The 16,371-nt window shown below is 44.1% G+C and overlaps 1 protein-coding gene across 3 annotated transcripts; it reads right to left on the minus strand.

Annotated features, from left to right (window-relative positions):
- Positions 1–296: 296 nt before the first annotated feature.
- pid1 (phosphotyrosine interaction domain containing 1) lies at positions 297–15,712 on the minus strand. Of its 3 annotated transcripts, XM_052077925.1 has the most exons (4): positions 15,543–15,712; positions 8,751–8,897; positions 2,291–2,446; positions 297–2,230 (listed from the first exon to the last, which is right to left on the minus strand). In XM_052077925.1, exons 1-4 carry the CDS (start codon positions 15,570–15,572, stop codon positions 1,946–1,948), a joined length of 618 nt encoding a protein of 205 aa, XP_051933885.1. In that variant the 5' UTR covers positions 15,573–15,712; the 3' UTR covers positions 297–1,945. The 3 variants fall into 3 exon arrangements, with proteins under 3 accessions (XP_051933885.1, XP_051933883.1, XP_051933884.1); XM_052077923.1 differs by having other exon boundaries at positions 297–2,446; XM_052077924.1 differs by having other exon boundaries at positions 297–2,446; positions 15,452–15,669.
- Between the last annotated feature and the right edge of the window lie 659 nt (positions 15,713–16,371).

A 16,371-nucleotide genomic window follows, 5' to 3' on the forward strand; every position in this document is an offset into this window, starting at 1 on the left:
AACAGGGTGCTTGGGCACGTGTGGCCCTTCGTGGGCTCACTAGCATTCATTGTAACACAAAAAAACTATTTGAACACATAAAAAGTAAATGAAATCAAGATCTGGAGATAATGCAACATGTCTGTGCAACATCAGTGACTTGATGTTGTATTTCTAACTTGGCAGAATATTGGCTTACTATAAAGGGGAAAATCATTTGTTTTTTTGTCCTGCTTCACACAACACAAAAACGATGAGTAAGAAGGGCAGACAGATGTGTGGTTTAGGGGGGGGACTAACAGAACACATCACATGACTGGTCTTTGAAAATGCTTTATATGCAACTGGTTCTTGATCTTTGCAGACACTGTATAGAAAACACTTGTTTTAACATTTGTCAAACATTTAAAGCAAGTCGGAGCTTTCAAACAGACATGAGAAGTTTTCTCCCTCCTTGGACATGCACACATTGCGTCCAATCTCATCTAACATGGACAACAAACGCACACGCAAACGCACGCTCACACGCAACAAATCACTTTTATCGGGCTCTCCACTGACGATTCACAGTAGGTTTTATAACACTGTTGCTTTATCGTACAATATTTCTCAGCTTTTTTTTTAAATGTATTTATTTAAAATACTTCTCAACACTTATGCTGTAATATTTGTAACGTGATACATTTTATTTACATAGGCTTATTAAGTGGGAGCGCAATGCAATGTGCATGTACATACAGTATGTTTGAATTCGATGTATGGCTGAATGTGTGCATGTTAGCCTTGATTCGCCCAACTGTTTGTCAGAGCCTTACTTGAGCCAGGTCTGGACTCTCAGTGCTGCAAGCGGTTAGCTGTAAACAGACTTGGCACTCCTGTAGAACTACCGTTGCTTGAAGACTTCGTCGGGGGCCGAGATGACTACAGGTGATGTGAAGAAGCATTCAGTCTTTTGGACTTTTTGAACTTTCAGACGCAAAAGATCTGAGCCTCGATCTCCGAAGGCTCGCTGGTTGCATGGCTACGTTCATACGGGACCGTAATTGATCACAGTGCCTTGTTTGCTTGAGTCCTCACCTCGGTCTGTTCACGCAGGATCCTTTTACCGCCATTCCTGAATCTATCTGTTTCTACTTAACGCAGGCTACAAGCACTTGTACACAATCGTCTCTAACCACAGCGATAAAACAAAAAGAAGCGGCCGCACGCATTCAGCCAGACATCCTCATCAGGTCCTCGACAAAACAAATGTCGATGAAGTTGAGGCACATAATCCGACAGGCACGGTTGAAGCCTGAATTTTGGTACGTTTGAAACAAAAATCAGCCAAGAATGATTAAGATGTCACAAAAAAACGCTCCAGCTATCATTGAAACGTCGAGTATTTCAATGTCCTACATGTACTGGCGTAGCTAAGTACCATATGAGTAAATACCTGTAGTTGGAGGAAGATCAAGAAGTACCATGAAAATGATAAGGCGGTACTACGGAGTACTATTGTTTGCTTTTACCAAAGATGCAACGGCTATTGCGCAAGCACAAAAATGAATGCGTTCCGACTGTCTCATCAATTCAGGATTGGGGCCCAAAATAAAGTCGGAGGCCTCTTACTGCTGGGTACCTGCATTTTTTTAAAGATCAGGTATTGTTGTTTGTGGTTCCGCTGTTCGAAAAACTTGAATGACCACAGACAAGTGCCTCCGCTGCGTGCAGGATGAACATTGTGGAACATGGGGATGCAAATATCTGGCCAATCTCTTACGGGTGACTTCCAATTTTTTAAATTGGACTAAAATTCTTATGGGACTTGAAATATGATCAGATCAGTCAAATTGATTCTTTTCGTCTGCTAATGGTCAGCGTGAAAGTAAAAGGGGAGCATGAGAGAGAGCAGGTAATCTGTCCATCCTTCCCTTCACCCCTTGTTTTGTCAGAATGGGGATCGGGTGTTTGTGTCAGCGTCACTTCAACCATCGTCTGGGGTCGAATCTTCTGGAGTGGAAGAATCCTCAGCAAACTCATCTGAAGAGCCACTCTTGTGGATGCGCCCATCGCAGCGCATGCTATTGAAAGTCTTGCGGAAAGCCTCCATCATGGAGTGCGCTAGCTTCTTGGCCTCCAGCTTGCTTTCACACTCCACGGCGTGGCAGTCCATCTGGAAGGTGAGGTCGTCGTTGATCTCCCGGTAGATCCAGGCAAATACGTTGGGCTGGACGCTGTGATCGGCTGTGCAATATGCGATCCGCGCCACCTGGTAGGTGTCCATGGTTACTGAGGCCTCGCCGTGCCCATCCAGGTGGTGGAGACGCACCTGGAAGGGCCGTATCTCCAGTAGAGAGCTGCCAGCGGGGCACGTGCCCTGCTGCTGAGCGAGAGTGCGATGTTCCACCAGACCCACCACCGCTGACTCTGTGCAGCCAGACAAGAAGTTGGTTCCAGAAATGGCCACCTTCCCCAGGTAGGTCACCTACAGCAAATAAAATCACATTGGGTATAAATTATATTATAAAACCAACCGATTCCAATACTTGGCTTTTTTTTTTAAACCACATGTACCTCGCGTAGACAGCTTGGGAGGCTTGATTCACACAATAAAACCGCTGCAAGTCACCATAAGCCGTTTGTAATGTCGAAAGCAAAAGTAGGTTACGGAACATAAGGAGTCAGTTAACTTGAGGTTCAATAACTCCCTGTCTTCTTTGGGAACAGCGCGGACACGTTGAAGGCTGTCTGCGCTCGAATGCAAAGGGAAAAGGTACTTTATGCCACAATGGCTGGAGCAGAAGAAACGTGAAAAACAACACAGCATACCAGGACTGCGGCAGACTGAGGAGATTGAGATGGATAAATTGCGAAGTTCTTCACACGGTTCTTGATGGAAACTCAGCCAGTCTGGAAGCAGCCCATAATGGCTCACTTGTGCCCTTTCGCTACACTACTCTTTATGGCTTTATAAAAATACACATAGGAGGAGCTTTTGACGAGCCAAATGCTCAAATAGTTTTCATTCCCGTCTGTGTTTATAGTCGAACCGGGGGCATAATTCTTTCTCAAAATGCTATTACATTTGACACATCGCTGCAGATGATGTGAGCATATTAAGAGGACATACTCTGTGTGTATACACATATATATATATACATACAGTACATATACAACAAAATGTTATGACATGTTTGGGTTTGGCACCACCTTGACAACAAGGTGACGCATCTCAAGAGGCTATCCGCTTTAAAAAAAAAAGTTAAATTAGTCGCCGGTACGTCCATGTTGAGGAAACGGTTCGGATGTAAGTCAAATGGACAGCGTATACAGACGCCCTTGTCTGATTTTATTCCTAGCATACTTTCCTGCTTTCACAGGATCTGTTTAGTCTGCCGCTGCCAGGGCAAACCCTCTTTTCTCCACCACGACTTCAAATGAATGGGATCTTTCAGGGAAGTGTGGATAACAATCCGCAAGTGACTGCGTGTGTGGCTCTGCCAGCCAATGAACAAGTGACCACCAAACCAAAATCTCAGCAATATTGAAAATTCATGGTGATGGTAATATGCTTCACAACACCCCGACCCTAACCCTAAACCGTAAACCCAAACCTAACCGTAAACCCGTAACCTAACCCGAGCCCCGACCCTAACCCTGAACCCCTAACCCTAACTGAACCCCGACCCTAACCCCCAACCCTAACCCTAACCCTAACCATAGCCCTCAGCCCCAACCCTAAACCCTAACATGAAACTCTAAACCTAACCCTAGCCCCAACCCCTAACCCTGAACCCCAACCCTAACTGAACCCCGACCCTAACCCCTAACCCTAACCCCAACCCTAGCCCTGAGCCCCAACCCTAAACCCTAACATGAAACTCTAAACCTAACTCTAACCCCAACCCTAACCATAGCGCTGAGCCCAAACTCTAAACCCTAACATGAAACTCTAAACCTAACTCTAACCCCAACCCTAACCCTAACCATAGCCCAGAGCCCAAACCCTAACATGAAACTCTAAACCTAACCCTAGCCCCAACCCTAACTGAACCCCGACCCTAACCCCTAACCCCAACCCCAACCCTAAACCCTAACCCCCAACCCTAACCCCAACCCCAACCCCAACTCCAATCCTAACCCTAACTGAACCCCGACCCTAACCCCAACCCTAACCCTAGCCCTTAGCCCCAACCCTAAAATGAAACTCTAAACCTAACTAACCCCAACCCTAACCCTGAGCCCAAACCCTAAACCCTAACATGAAACTCTAAACCTAACCCTAGCCCCAACCCTAACCCTGAACCCCAACCCTAACTGAACGCCGACCCTAACCCCTAAACCTAAGCATAGCCCCGAGCCCCAACCCTAAACCCTAACATGAAACTCTAAACCTAACACCAGCCCCAACCCTATCCCTGAGCCCCAACCCCTAACCTCTAACCCCGATTCAGAGTTTCACTTCGAGTCAAACCGCATAGTTGCTGTACTGCAGCTTTCGTCACAGGTTCTGGCTAAAATTGATACCCGAAATAAATCATCAGCAACCAGCACACATCTGCAGTACTCCAAGTGATTGAAAGCCAGGCATGCATCTTTAAATCATCTCAGAGCGTTACAAAGTCCTCCACATTTGTTCCTCATCTGTTGCCTCCTCTTCTTTAAACTTCTCCCACTCTCTCTTTTATTGGTTTCTTCGGCGTACACATCGCATCCCACCTCCTTCATCTCATTAATCCTCACATCCCCTCTGCTGCATTGCACTCCCTCATTCAGCTCATGATTAACATTTCGCAAGAGTCAGTCTTACGCTTGTGCTTTCAAGACTGCACAAATCCTGCACAGAGTGAGGGAAGAAGGCCGAAAGGGCGCCTAAAGTGGAAGTGCCTGCAAGAAACGGAGCGTGTTCAGAAAAACAGAGGAAACCATGAGAGTCAAGGAAACAAAACAAATGTCACTTTTCCATTGCGAGTTTTCACCTTGTGTGTGGGCGCGTGTGTATTCATGCACGGTTCGCGTGAGGTCTGACTACCACCACCTGATGACTATTCATTCAGCACTTATGGATTGTGTGATTTGCACGTTAATCAGTCGCTGCAGAACCATTAATGAGGCCAATCACTTGTGTGCAAATAAATGTGTGCAATTATGGGGGGGGGGGAATAATAATCGGCCATCATAAGGGGTTAGGGTTTCAAAATACGGTTTCAAATTAGGGTTAGAGTTTCAGATAGATATGGTAGATACAGACAGAGAGATGTGCAGATTTTTTTTCAACCCTCACATTTCCGTGTGAAATCTGAGGAGAAATATAAGTTGATTGAGCAATAATGAACAAAGGCCACATAGGAAAAGTCGGATGCATGGAGGGGAGGGCAGTGAGTGAAGGTTGTTCTTTCAAGATGGGAAGTGAAGATGATTAAATAAATGCAAAGTATGACACAAGAAAGCAACGGATACACAGAGGGAGACAAAGCAAACATCCGCAGTCCTGGGAGCTGGCTGGTAGGAGGACAGACAGGAACATGTTGGCCTTTTCACTGAAACACATTGCTGGTGTCTGCTGATACGAGTCCATGGAAGGGGGCAGAACTGAGGCGCAGCTGCTTCGGTTATCAATGGAAAATAAACAAAAAGGTGCTCTCTGAAGAGAGGATCGAGAATGTAGAAAATGGGTAAAAGGACTGGGAAGAGAAAAGAAAGGAGAGAGATTTTGGGAAATACAAATTTAGAGGCACAGGTCTGGGAGTGTGAGACGATATTTAAGGATCTTTCAGCAATGGCAATTTCCTGCACAGTGGCCAGAGAAGCAACTACTCAGTGTCAAGAGTATTGAATATTTTATCACTACTGTGTCATCGATGATCCATCCATTCCTTTTCTGATCCGCTTATCCTCACAAGTGCCTCGGGGCGTGCTGGAGCCTATCCCAGCCGGCCTCTGTGTCATCATGCATGTCCTTTTTCCAAAAGGCGATTGGCTGGTAAACTGGTTCAGGGTGTCCCCGCCTACTGCCCGATGACGGCTGGGATAGGCTCCAGCACCCCTACGACCCTGGAAAATGGATGGATGGATGACACAAAGAAATATTTTGTCTTCTTCCCAATGCACGAAAGGGGATTCAACAAATAGATTTTTTGCCAAAGGAATGTATAGATTTTTTTTTTTATGACAGCAGCGAGCAGTGTTGGTGTCACCAAACACCAAGCAAATCCTGGACATAAAGGTGGCACATAGCATCGCGAGAATTGCAGTGACCACATACTTGTCGACGAGACCAAATTGACATGACTATACAACCTAATGTAAGCTACTGCCTGGCTAGCCAAACAGAAACTAGTGTCCGTATAGTAAGAGTCAAAAGACAAATGTTGCACTGTCCGAGACTGAGGCTCACTTGACATTTTCCCTCAGAAGGCCCCCCGTGTCTGGAACCCCCTACATGACTGGGAATCCACGGCTTGGGAACGCAACATTCCTGAAGAGGTTGTTAACATTCCTCAAAACTTATTGAATCAGCGCAGCACAGCTGGCTCCACTTGCCAAGGCATGCAAAGATGGATGAGCTGTGTGTGAGTGTGTGAGTGTCTGTGCACGCTGGTGTGTGTGCGCGTGTGTATGTGTGTGTGTGTGCCCGTTGCATGGGGTTTATGCGTAAAGAGTAACACTTAGTCGGAGTGTTTTGGTTTAGGTGAAATCAGTAGTAGGTCAGTCAAAATGAAAGAAGCTTTGGTATCTTAAATGCAGAGCGCAAGGAATCACTATACAGAATATTCCAGTACACCGTATAATAGGTATTTTCTTTCGAAAGATATTGTAGTTCAAACCACAAATTTGTATGTATAATTTGTTGGTGAGGTGATACGTTCTGAATGGACAACTAAACCAAGCTCTCATGGAAGAGCTGGACCCGCCATTGACAATTTTACTTGACAGTGATATGGCTACACCTGTTCAAAGAAATGAGGACAAAGCTTTTTTTTTGTGTGCACAAGTGACACAATGACGTGAAAACTGAACAAGTCGTTTTCAGAAATTCAATTTTGATCTGACAAAATGCACAAGAGCAACTGAGAAAAACTATGAGAGCCAAAGTCAAGGGAAACTGAGTAAGGGAGTTAAAACAAAACAGAATGATGTTGAGCAATTCAAACTGGCCCAAACTAATCTTAGTCTCTGGCTGCAACTCTGGACTAGCTGCAAAGTGAAAAGTAGCACAGTGTCTCAACGGATGCGAAGCGGATTGCTTTAACGGCACCAAACCAGGCAGGGAAATGAGAGGTGGCCTTTCATCCAGGCTAGCTGTTAACTTTGGCAGTATGTCAGCAGTCCTCAGCCAGCCTTTCTGTTTGCAAAATGAGACTGCGGGCTCGAAAGGAACGAACTGGAAGAGGGGATGGCGGAAGCACAATATAAAACACTGTGAGAAAAAATTAATGGTGTCATATTGTGCGGTTGCATGAAAAGTCAGCAGGGCAGATGGCGGGGGCGGGAGGGCGCAAAGCCGCTATTGTTTCTTCAGTTTTCTCTCATTACAGCATTGAAGGAAAAATGTCTGAAAGTGGAGACACTCTGGCAAGTGACGGGTCGTGAGTCAGACAGGATGTTCCACCTGCCAGCAGATGGAGGCATTGAGGAGGACCGCTTTGCATTTTCGGAGGTTTCGCTAACAGATGGGAGAGATTACTTTTATTGTGTCTGGTGCTCTGCGAAATAATAGTGGTAGTGGTATCCATGGCGACCCGCAGCTTGCCATCCTCTACGACGCTGGAAAGAGCAGTGAGCTCAGAGGCTACAAGTGAATGTTGGGATTCACACCAAGAAGAGAGGGCTATCGAGTCCAGCTCTGTTCAGCCTTCACCTAGGTGACATATCAATATTTATCTTCTTTCATGGAAATGAGAGCCAACGGTGTTGAACAATGTGCCCGCTACCATGACTGTGCATCAAGTTTGAATTGCTGAGCCATAAAAACGACAGCGAATGAAAAAACAAAATAAAATACGCTCTTTTACTGTGTCCCATTTGTCGCATGATGTCACTGAATAACACTGAGTTTGAACATTAAAAAGTGCAAAAATATGAATCCTTCACTTTCATACTTATGAGGTGTGTGTCGAGGTGAAAAGCACCGAAATGGCTAACAGCGAACAAGTCGCTGGTGCTAACTGTCAAGGTTAGAACCTACTCACTCCAAAAATGAGCGAAACCTGCTGTCGCCTGGGATTTAAAAATTAAAAAAAAGTCATTCTGATTTCAATGAATATTTTGACAGATTGTGGATTAATAATCACAATGGCAGTCAGTGAGTGAGCCATGCCTGTGTGTGTGTGTGTGTGTGTGTGCCAATCAGGGGCTTTTCGACTGACTTTCACTTCACGTCCACATATGAATTTAAGGAACTTTGACATTGGTTTGTTTGAACTCTCATCTATTTAAGAAAACCTTTATTAATCTCGCAATGGAGAAATTCCCAATTCACAGCAGCAAAGTTATGAAAGGATTTTGGCCTCTAAATTACTGTTTGTTCATACGCCTTGTTGAGTCTGCGTCACGTGCGCGGCACTTTGTCCAGACTACAAGAACGGACATTACAAAACTAAAACATCTTAATCGGCCCGTGATAGCCAGGTACAGTAGCAGGTTAGGTCAAGCACGTTGTAGAAATGAATAGAACTTGTGTATCCAGAAGAAAAGTTGCATTATTACTGTTGTAATACTATTATAGCATTAGTAATCCGGGGGGGAAAGGATGGATTAAGGGATTATAAAGTTTCATGTGATTTTACCTTATATCCGGCATGGGTTTTGTTCTTGGTAAGTGGTGTGGTGGAGCAAAGTTCAATGGCCTCGGGCTCATGGAAGATCACCGTGGGCAACGGCTCCTTTCTCAGCGTCAGCACATTCAACTTGGTCTTCAGCATGCTCTGAAAGTGCTGAGGAGAAAGAGGAAAAAAAAGGTTAGTGTTAGGGTTTTGGATGTGACGCCAATAACACAACAACAGGCAGGTATCGTGGAAGCCAACACTTGGCGTAGTTTATTTAAGAGTCTTCATAAAATCACTCAGGGAGAAGCACGAGGAGTCCACAAGGAAATGTCCGCACAAGTATCAAGAAGCCGCAGGAGCCGGCAACAGAGTCCACTGGTGTGGTGACGGCACGAACTTGCACTGGGGAGTGGTCTGTGAGTCAATTTGTACCAGTCCAAATGAGCAGATAGGCAACAGGTGGGTGATGAGCTGACGAGTCTCAGGTGTGAGGTGCAGAGCACCCTGGCTGAGGAGGCTGCCTGGCCCCGCCCCTCCCTAACAGTTAGTTTATGAACAAACTTTCAGTCTGGACCAGACAACTGTTTGCTCCCCAGCTTGAGGCCAAATAAGCGTAATTTCCGTTACACAGTCGAGCCTGTTCATGGTTACCGAGGTTTAAAAACTTGAAATTGACATTTTCATGGACAAGAATTCCGAGCCCAAATCATCTGATTGAAAACAACCGCAAGACAACGGAACTAATAAAGGAGCGAGACAGAATCTGGATGCATTAAATTAAACCGTGGAGGCAACCCTGCTCATATTCAATCCAGCCCGGCGAACAAGTACTCTCTAAGAAACACCCCGTGAACACGCTAGACTGGGCGGAAATATGGAAATTGGCGGGCCGCGTTTCTGTCAGCCGTCAGCAAAACGGTCGTCCCTGAGTGTCGGACCGAGAGGAGTATCGAAACATATACTAACTGACGAAAACCCACTTCCGTTCAATCCTGAGTCCGTCTTTTTTTTCCCTCTTTTTTATTTTTAGTTTGCTGTCATTTGATCATCGTCAGCAAACCGGCGCCCGTCAGTGATGGAGTGACGGACCTCTCGCAACCACTACAGGGGCCATAGTCACATTCATTGTCCAAGGAATCTTTTTGAGAAAAGAAAACCAAAAGGAGGTTTGCGTATCATAACAGAGGGATATACGGCAAGAAGAAGCGCAAGGAGCAAATGGAGAAAAAGGAGAAGAACAAAATTTGACAAGAGTTGTGAAGGCCACATGTGTGTAAACGCTTGCTGACCTCCGCGTCAGCACTTTACGGCTTCCTGACAGCGGCTCACATTCCTGCGGTCAGGCCAGGCACCGAGTGAAGGCAGGAGAAGTTCCCCACCCCTTACCTGGAGCAAAAGGCATGAGTGGTGGGCCGCTCGGAATTGCAGCCACAATATTTCTAATTGTATTTCTAATATCCCCGAGGTCCTCTCATCAAGTGATGACATTTATTGATTCTATTTTGGATTTAGACTTGCAGACGGCGGCAGACTCCATGGTCAGATCAGTGCTGGACTGGTTTTGAGACAAAGGTCTTGTCCGCACACGACAATACACAATGGCTGGCGTCACAAGGAAACCTCAGGAACCTCAGCTAAGATTAGAAAACACAAAAGCTCTGTTTTGAGATTTACATTTCAGCAACTATGTTGTGCAGTCTGAAGGACTTGCCTAATCCGTACTGATCAAAGCGTCGATGGTAAACAAAAATGGGAGGCCTAAATTAGCTTACTCAAGACTGCATATCCCTGAGAAATATACAGGGAGGAGCTTAAAAAAATGTTTCACAACTTTGGTAGTGGAGTATAACGGTGGCCCAAACCCGGTCCTCGATCCATACGTGAGTCGATAACTTGGCTGTCGTGCCTTTTGGAAATGTACCCAACATTTATAGGACCCATTCAGTCAACTTGCCGAGTTGAATGGGAAAGTGAGTCCGAAATGAAATTCAATTGTCCTAACTTTTACACAATAAGATGAACAATTTAAAGATCCATCTGTCAAACCATCCATTTCGATGATTATTCGTTTGGCTAGTAATTGAGTCATCGGTACAAGCGGGCACGGCAAATTAAAAATCGAGTCATAATTTGCGGACTCAGATGAGATGGTTTGACGGCAATGCCTTTTAATTTGTTACTTCACTGCTGGCCTGTCACACAGTTCCAGCAGCATACAAAGGGAGTTTGATTACGGGAGTTCTTGGATGCCGCCAGAGCAAAGCGGGGACACAAAAATAGCCCGGTTAGCTAAGCGCTAGCAAGCAAATAGCTTCTTTTTTATTCCGGCAAAAGTACAATTAGCAATCCATTCCAATTGATTCAGGATTCGTTGGTTAAACACTCAATGAACAGTGATCACGGATTTCAGTTATGAGTCCAGGCACATAACCTTCGGACAAGTGAAATCCAAGAGTCAACAATAAACGTATTGTTCAAAAGATGCTACGTAGGAATATAGGCTAATAAAGGCAAGTCTACACCTAAAATGCAAGCACTGAAAGTTGATGACATGCTGCAAAGAAGGAACAGGCATGCAGTCTTTGGAGAGAGTCCTGTGCGGCCTTCTGCAACGATGACTTTAACAGGTAGCAGATGGTAAATTTATCTTTTATCCCCCCCCCCCCCCCTGACACACACACACACACACCTATAGGAACAGTACAGGAAATAGTTTCCCAGGTCAATCTCATGGTAGGGAAACATAGTGGCATAACCCGCCTCTTTCAAAAATGTATGAATATACTGTGACCACTGCGACAAACAGTTTTACTGAGATTAGTGCTTCCATGTGTCCAAACGTAAGATTAGGAGACAATCTGTTTCATTTTTTTGGCTTATTCATCCTGATGGTGTGACTCTTTACAATAGGTACATATTAATATCACGCACAGTGGTGCGGCGGCTGGTTTGTCCAGTGTTTAGCGCGTCGACCTCACAGTGCAAAGGTATTCATTCATTCATTGAATTCCAGCTCCGACCGCCATGTGTGGAGTTTGCATGTTCTCCCCGGGCCTGCGTAGATTTTCTCCGGGTCCTCGGGTTTCCTCCCACATTCCAAAAACATGCATGGCGGGCTGATTGAACACTCTAATTGTCCCTAAGTGTGAGCGTGAGCGCGGATGGTTGTTCGTCTCTGTGTGCCTTGCGATTGGCTGGCAACCGGTTCAGGGTGTCCTCCCCCCTACTGCCTGAAGACAGCTGGGATAAGCTCCAGCACCCACCGCGACCCTAGTGAGGAAAAGCGGATCGGAAAATGGATGGGTGGACGGATGGACACACTGATGCGAAATCCTCGCTGGGTTAGTCTGGAACAAAGATCGTCAATGAGGTGCCCAACCGGGTAGCCCTTGAGAATCACAAGCACACCTGCGACCCGTAGTAGGCTATAGATGGTGGATGGATGGATGGATGGATGGATGGATGGATGGATGGATGGATGGATGGATGGATGACTGAATCGTATGCCATGCTTGCTATGTGTCTAGTGAGTAGCACAACAAAAGGGTGCCAAAAAGTTCTGCGGATACAAAAGTATTTTAGAACCGTTTACAATGAGACTAAAATACCACACATTATAAGAAGAGGACCAACTTGCACTGATTAAATTTCATCCATCCGCATTTGTTCAGTTTGCAAATGGTCTGTAGTTGTTAAACAATTTCGAAGGCGCGGAGGAAAGCTCTGACCGAAATCTTTCACTGAGGCTTCCTCTTTCTGATTCATCATCATGTGGAGAAAATTAGGGATGGATTACTGGCAATGACAGATACTTTGCCAGTGGTCCAATGTGAAAAGATGTTTCTACTTATAGCGAAACTGCAGTTGCATGTCAATAATTGTGACATTTTTTTTTGTAATGTTTCAAATCGCTTCCATGAAAACTACAACATCCACAATTGATGGGTAAATAAAGACTAAGAGGCAGACACAAATGCAAATACAGGTAGCAATAAGAACCAGACAAGTCATGTCCACGTTTTCTTCAGCAACATCCTGTTTGTCAAGTGTCACACATAGTTAAGTGTCAAAACGTGGAAAACCAAGGCTCAAGAAAGAACTGCTGACACAGGAAAAGACAAACCGTACTTGCTCGCCACAGGGATTTTTAAAAAAAAAAAAAAAAAGAAGAAAAGGAACATTGTGTGTTTTTATTCATTTTTTGTCTGAGAGCGCACTTGTGCCAAGACTAGTGCAGGTTAGCAAGAGAATGATGAAGATTTTTTTGGGAAAAAGACAATGAGAAAGAACTGAGGGAAATGCTACAAATTAATGAACGTACCGACTTTATTTTTGCTGCAACAGATCTCTGTCTTTTCTGACAAACTCTTGACACCCCTTTGCCGCCATCTATCTTTTCTCCTTTCCTAAACATGAGACTCTAATGCAGCAAGACATCAGGTGTTGCCATGGCAACAGAGGAGCAAAGCCAGTGCGAATATGGCTGTCTGCCATAGCGGATGAAAACGGGAAAAAGACAAAGGACAAAAAAATATAGAATAAAATTGAGACCAACTAGCGATATGATCCCCATCTACCGTGACTCAACTGATGTGAAGGCTCTCAATGTAAGGAGGCCTGTCGTTACGGTTACACAGCTAGCAAGAGCCTGCTGCTGCACTTAAGTTGTAATGCGGTTCTTCACCTCTTTTGATGCTGTTAAATAGAAAAATAAATGTGTATTTATCAGTGCGGCTGTTGTACGGGCAGACCGTCACAATGAATTAGTCTGCAGCGTCACTGGGCCTCAACTATGAATCCATTTGGATTATTCTGGGAATGACATTTATTTATTATTATTGCAACTTTTTAAAACATTGATTTTATATTGCTAAAACAAACATTAGCTCAGTCTGAGAATGTTCCATAAATAACATATGCCACAATGTTGTCGATTATAAAGATATGCTTACCGATTTTTTTCATACTAAATCCAATGATGCATTTGTTTTTGTTTTTCATTTTTTTACTAAGGAATAAACTGAGGTTGTCTGCCAAACCACTCGATCAAAACAGATTGCATAACAACTATAGTCAAGTCACGATCATTTTATTCAGTGCTCCCATTTTTTCTTTCTACAAACTAATTTCCTGCTCAAACTGACTGGGTAAAAGAGAACATAGCGGGGCAATACCATGACAAGCTGTGGCGCGGTGTTGAGGTGTGGCCCTTATTTTATGTGCGAGGCAGTTAATTGGTGCAATAAATGTTGTTAGATGGGAGGCCTGCTATATTGTAGGTCTCCTTCGCACCTGCAAATTTTCAGAGTCACGTACGCAAAAGTATTTCATTCCATGACCACGCAAGTACTTCAAAACACTTTTATATCAAGTCATCTTTCCCAATCAATAGAAATGCAAATGCCATTAATCCACTTTACCCCCACATCGGGTGCATTGGTCACAAGGGGTAGTCTAATACAGACAGCGCTGTTATGTCAATTTTTTGCTCACAAGTCAAAGCAAAAGCAGGGGAAAAAAAGCCTGCATTGCCAACAACCTCTAAATCTGGTCAGTTGAAACTTTAGGCAACACTGGAAGTATTTTAAAAAAGCATGATACCCTTTTTGATATTTTGACCTTTGTTATTGTGATTATCATTATTATTATCTACACATGAGATGCTCTAAATGACGATGGTTGTGATGGGAAATTCAGATTTATGTTGCCGTTATATTTATAGAGTAAGACAAAAATCAAAAATTTGTATTTTACTCCAAAATATAGCTTTAAATTTTGCATGCAGTCTCTTTGTTGTCAAAGCTGTAGTATTATTAGTAATTACATTTAAAATAGCTTCCTACAGCGTTTTAAAAAATAAATAAATAATTTCAAAGAAAGACGATTTCATCTAATGTGGCGTACCACAACAATATGGATAACAGTGAAGTTATAGAACTTTGTCCAACGGATGATCGTAACAGAATACGGTTGCTAGGCGACGTATGTCTCCCTGGTTGTGTAACTACTTGAAGTGCATATAGTCATAAATTGAAGATGAGAGCTGATGATGTACTTTACGGCGGCCACAGAGTGCAACTCACCCTGAATACAAAAAAAACCCTGCGGAACTAATAATTGATCATTCTATTTTGTTGACGTCTGGGCAGAAAAGAGGATTGTGCAAGTTCACTTGGCAGCCATGCAGTCAGTCCACAGGCAGGCGAACATCTGGATAGCATTAATGTCTGTAGGAGACTCGAAGAAAGCCCCCCGCTTAACAAACTGCAAGTTATTAACGAGCGTTTTTTACATTGTCGAGCATGCACCTTGCTGCCATATCACACCGGAAGCGAAAAACTAACCAAACATCGTGGCGTTTTGAGTGTGGATTGGGAGGCCCATGTTTGCCTTCTTGAGGTTAACGTTCATTTGAAGAAAAAAAAAAGGCGTCGTGGGCCTTTGCCACTATTTTAAGCATTAGTGAAACGTTAGTATTTTTGGTGGTGGTAGGGGGTATAAAATGAGGGGGGGGGGGGGGGGTGTAAAACATTCACTGTGAATTGTGAGTAAGATGTGCCGTGAATAGCTGTACGTAACGTATCACCAGATACAAAGCCGTCGGCGAGGTTAGTGGGGAAAATGACGATTTTGGTCATGTCTTGAGTCAATCAAAACATCTGTGGCAAGTCAAAGTGCAGCAAGTCTCTCCAGCAGGAAGAAAGCAGCCTCCACATACTCACACATCACGCTGGGAATCAGACGACATAAAAAGACAGCGCAATCTTGATTATCCGGCTCCAGTCAACGCAATCGCTGGCCGTCGTATCCTACCTGCAGTCTCTCCGACGCTGGTTGCCACATATTAGTAGTATGACAGGGTTTTCGTCCAGACGACAGCTTGTACTCTGGTCGTAGTCCGGTTCACATCTGTTCGCTGTTGCGATTTGCCTTTCTGCCCACCTTCCAACCTCCTCCAGTCGACGACCAACGCGGTGTTGCTCCGCCTGGTGGCAGTTACTTTCTTCACCAGCAGGTGGCGGTCGCCGCTAGTCTGTCGTGCGTACATTGATTTCGGAAAATGACAATTTGCTTTTCGTGTCTGGCTGATTCCTACTGCACTATACCCGTATTTGTTTTTAATACCTATCTGCTATCTATACTTTACTGTCATATTTATTTTCCTGTATTTTTCTTGTACTTCCTACCTTTGAAAACAAGTATCTCAACTTTCTACCGCTTACTTTGTCAAACAAACTCTCTCAACCATTTCTGAGAATTGTCCAATGTACGTGGCAAATGGATTGTATCTTGTGCCATGCTAAAAATCATAAACTTCAAGTGTTAAAAAAACACAAGTGTAATGTATTTTTTAAAATTGTAATTAGCTAACTACATTTTGGATTCTGTGCTCTTTTTCCTTTACTTTTACTTAATAAATGACTTGAATCTGTACTCCTGCTTTTACCAGTGACTTTTCTTCTCACACACATTTCTGTTGTACATCAGTAATCCAGGAATCTATGCACTTATTTTCGCCTGCATTAATTGCTGCTATTTCAGAAGGCCTCAGGACAGTTTGACAAACTCACATCATCTGGCTACATAGGACTAACGTTAGTGGTCACAAGGTGAATCTAATTATGCAAGTTGCTAACTTGTT

The sequence above is a fragment of the Hippocampus zosterae genome, chromosome 10 (genome assembly GCF_025434085.1).
Source record: "Hippocampus zosterae strain Florida chromosome 10, ASM2543408v3, whole genome shotgun sequence".
NCBI lineage: Eukaryota > Metazoa > Chordata > Actinopteri > Syngnathiformes > Syngnathidae > Hippocampus > Hippocampus zosterae.